We start from the raw sequence: 5,000 nt of genomic DNA, 5'->3' as shown, positions 1-5,000 counted from the left end.
GACTTGTGGATTTATTGAATCAGTTATAGTTTTTATATTTTGTGTTATAGGTAGAGCATATGTATGTAATCGTATTCTTCTTTCCCCGTTAGAATTAGTATATAATAAAGCTGATTGGACATAAACAATTGAATCTTGTACTACATTTTCTTCTAAATCTACAATAATAGAAAAGTTTTGACCGGAATGACAATTTGGTAAAGCTAATAAGTCTGCTCCTCTAAATTGATAATTTCCATACCAATTTGTAATTTTCCAACCTCTACTAATTCTTATTCTCATAACCGATTCCCATGCAGTTTCTGTTGTTAATGCAAATAATAATTCTTGTCTTAATTTATCATTATATTGATGTACATTAAACTGAGGATAATAATATAATGACCCACCCGAATTTTTTATTAAAGGATATATAGAAGCTAAATCTAAATTATATAGAGGACATGCAAATAAATCTACAGCTATTTGATACTGTGTTATATTTTGTGCTAATTCAGCATAAAGATTATTACATGGATTTAATAATTCTACTTCTCTTAATTTTGAATCAACAACATTATTACCTGAACTGCTTGAACTATAAATATTTTTATATTTACTTTTATCCTTATTATCTCTATTTACACTTACAGTTAAATCACCAATATTTGGAACAGAAGAAAGGAAAAATAATAATTTCCCACCAACCTTTTTTAATACCATAAAAGCAGCTTTTAAAGCATTTCCAGCACAACAATCACTAATTTTATTATTTCTCCACATTCCTGGCAAATTATCTAATAAAACATCTATAACGTTTTGACATTCATGTACATTTACTAAAATATCCTCAGGAAGTGGAATAAAAATATCTTGTATATCAGGAACCACCATCATTTGTGTTTGTTTCAAATTAGAATTTAAATTATAAAAATGTATGGTTGAATCAAAGGTCATAATACCAATTAATGTACGAGAATCAAATGATTTTAAATTCTTACTATTATTATTATTATTATTATTATTGTTATCATTTTGATTATTATTTTCGGTTGAATCATTATTTTTTGGTAATAAACTTTTTATTGTACTACAAACAACATCTAATAAACCAGAATTTACTGATGTTACTGTTACATCTATTAAAAATAAATATACAGATGGTTGTGGTGGTCTTATCATATAATCACTAGGAGCAATAAATTCGACACTACCTGTACATAATTCTGGCCTTTGAAATAAATCTTTCCTCTTTCCTTTTTCATCTAAAGGTACAAAATAAAATTGAGGAGTATCATTAATATTATAACACATATTACAATTCCATTTTTTGCCTCCAGCCTCAAATCTAACAAATGGATTAATATAAGTTCTACATTTTTTACATCGCACAACTGTTGAATTACCAAAATTTACAGAAGCCAATTCTGGATATCCATCTGGTATAGGAGCTAAAGGTTGTATCACAAACCCAAGAGGTACATAAGCTTTTTGTTTCAAAGTAGTGTTGGCTGGCATATAGCTAACTGAACTTTTAACAAAATGAGAAAATGCATTAAATTGTAAAAATTCTTGATATGTATCATTTATAATTGGCTGTACATGATTTATATTACCCATATTATCATAACCTAACATATTTCCTCCTGCTTTTAACGTATTATTTGAACTTACAGGAATAAATTGACTCGTTACATTACGATAAGGTTGTCCTTGATTTATATAACTCGTATTATTATGTCCATCTTGATTATACATATTCTCACCTATATTATTTGTCTTATAATTACCCTGATTCATACCATATACACCAGAATGTTGATAACCTTGATGAAGAGGGGGGCCTTGCTGTTGCTGCTGTTGTTGTTGTTGTTGATGCTGACCAGGGTTATAATATGTTGGTGCATTATATGGACCTTCATTTGTCTTCATATTATTATTATTTCCTATATCGTTGTTATGAAGAAACGGATTATTTATAGGAGCATTTGCATTATTCTGATTATTGTAATTTGCTGTATTATTATTATTTAAACCTCTATTATAATCATACGGCTGCATTTTTTACTCAAAAAAAAAAAAAAAAAAAAAAAAAAAAATATATATATATATATATATATATATAATAAAAATTAAAATAATATGTTCAAATGGCAAATACTAATAAAAAAATAAATATAAATATCAAAAAAAAAAAATTTTTCTTTTTTTTTTTTTTTTTTTTTTTCTCTTTTCTTTTTTTTCTTTTTTTTTTTTTTCCTTATTCTCTTTTAAATATATAGTTTATAATATTTATACATTTTTAATATATAAACTTGAACATATATATTATAATAAAATATATAATTCATATTTCTCATATGCGTATTATACAATTCTTTTAAAAAATATACATTATAACAAAAAAGAAAAAAATACCAAAAAATTAATTATTGCATTTTTCTTTTATATAAATATAATATATATATAAATATAAATATATGGACATATAAAAATATAAAATAAAAATTATAAAAAATAAATAATGTATTTTTTTTTATTATATCCTGTTTATATATATTGTATATTTATATATATATATCATATTTTCTTGTATTTTTTTCAAAAAAAAATGTTTTTTTTTTTTTTTAATTATCTAAATATATATATAAATATATTTTTTTATTTTTATATAAAATAATACATAAAAAAAAAAAAAATAATAAAATAAATATATATTATATATATATATATATATATATATATATATTTTATATAATATTGTATATTTTATTTTTGCCAAATGTTATTTTTCATATAAAATAAATATTTATATAATATATTTATTATATATATAATATATATATTATATATACATTATGTTAAAATATAATTATAAATTATATTATATATATAATTATTTTAAATACATATATATATAACATTTTTATTTTTTAAAATTTTCTGGATTCTTTTTTTAATGTATATATTATCAATATATTATTTTTATTAAATATATAATACATATATATAATATATAATATAAAGAATAAATGTTTTTTTTTTTCTTGAAAAATAATTTAATAAATATATTTATAAAAATATGCATTTACACTATATATTTTATTTTTTTATACATAAATAATATATTTTAATTTTATAATATTACATTTATGCGTATAATTTTGTTCATTTCATATATAATATGCATAAAATAATTATATATTATCATTGATATTATTTTAAAAAAATATATCTAAAAGTGCTACTTTATTTTTTTTCTTTTTTTTTATAATTTATTATAAAAAATACATATTTTAAATATATATATTATAATATATATATATATATAATATATACATATAATATTATATATATATATATAAATGTTTATTATTTTTTTAACCTATATAAAATTATTTACCAAAGAATCAAATAATATATATAATATAATATTTAATTTATCAATATAATTATTGTGTTATCTTGAAAAAAATAATAACAAAATTGACAACTTTTGTTTTTTGTTTTTTCTCAAAAAATGAATATAATATATATATTATATATATTATATATATATATTTCTAATATATATTATATATTTTTTCTTTTATGTATTTTTTTTTCTGAACATTTTTGGTGAATTTTTTTTTTTTTTTTTTTCATATTTATAAATTTTAACATATTTTACAATAATATTTTTTTATGTTATGTAGAAAAAACCAAGAAAAAAAAAAAAAAAAATATATGAATATATTTTTATTGTATTATTTGACATTTCCGCCTTTTTAAAAATATATAATTCAATGTTTTGAATATTATAGGTGGGTTATTTATTATATACAAATAATATATATATATATATATATATATATATATAAAATAAAAAAGAAATTTTTATTTTTATTTTATTAATACTACCATAAAGGTTTTTTAATTAAATAAATAAACTTACACATATAATATTTTTTTGTCATGATCATATTTAGAATAGTTATGTATTTATAATTGAATTAAGTCTTTTCCAAAGTTTATAAAGAAAATTTATTCCTACAACGTAATATTGTTCAATATGTTTATATAAAGACAACAACAGGAAAAAAAAAAAAAATAAAATAAAAAAATAAAAAAATAAAAAAAAAAAAACATATGTGTGTTCTATTTTTATTTATTATAAAATTATGACAAACATCTAACATATTTATTTACTTATTACACTTTTCATAGGGCCTGTGTATTAATATATATAAATCCATATCCATTTATTTACCTACTTTATATAAATATTTAAATTTATAAATCCCTTTGATAGAAATACAAAACAAGTGACGAATATAATATTATATATATATATATATATATATATGTGCTTCTCTTTTTAATTACAATAAATCCATATATACCCCAAAAAACGAGTATATATTATTCCAATATTTTTTCTATTGTCATTATGTATTTCTATAAAAATATATATATATTTTTTTCTGTAAAGTCAAAGAAAAAAATTACAGATTTTTATCTTTTTAACAATTTTAATTATGATGTTAATTTATGCTTAAATGAATAATACAAATAGGATTACATTTTTTTTTTTATTTTTTAAGAGAATTAATCATATATATATATATATATAAGTATGTATGTATATTCATATATATTATTATTTCATGAACATCTTATCTTTTTTCATTATAATATTTTTATTTATTTATACACCATGTGATATATAAATATTGCTTATATTTTACTACAATTTATTTTATATATATATATATATATATATATTTTTTTTTAATGTTTAACAAAAAAAAATAAAATATGATATATAAATATAAATTTCCTTTTTTCATAAACCTTTATATGATATATCTAAAATATAAGATATACTAAACATGTAGGAGAAAACAACATACGAATTTATAAATATATTATATTAATATATATATATATATATATATATATATATATATATATATATATATTTAATATTATATGTAATAATATTTTTCTTCACGTACTAAATAGTATAAGAATAAATATAT

The 5,000-nt window shown here is 17.9% G+C and overlaps 1 protein-coding gene across 1 annotated transcript in view; it reads right to left on the bottom strand.

The window, feature by feature from the left end:
- PF3D7_1361100 (protein transport protein Sec24A) overlaps positions 1-2,040 on the bottom strand; it is a gene marked incomplete at both ends in the record, with an annotated part of 3,300 nt that extends 1,260 nt beyond the window's left edge. Inside the window, one exon of the mRNA XM_002809047.1 lies at positions 1-2,040. This exon is cut by the window's left edge and continues 434 nt beyond it. Coding sequence (XP_002809093.1) covers positions 1-2,040 — 2,040 coding nt within the window.
- Positions 2,041-5,000: the final 2,960 nt, after the last annotated feature.

This window comes from Plasmodium falciparum (genome assembly GCF_000002765.6).
Source record: "Plasmodium falciparum 3D7 genome assembly, chromosome: 13".
Lineage (NCBI taxonomy): Eukaryota > Apicomplexa > Aconoidasida > Haemosporida > Plasmodiidae > Plasmodium > Plasmodium falciparum.
The sequence above is the reverse complement of the archived record's forward strand: the minus strand, read 5'-3'. Positions and strand labels throughout refer to the sequence as shown.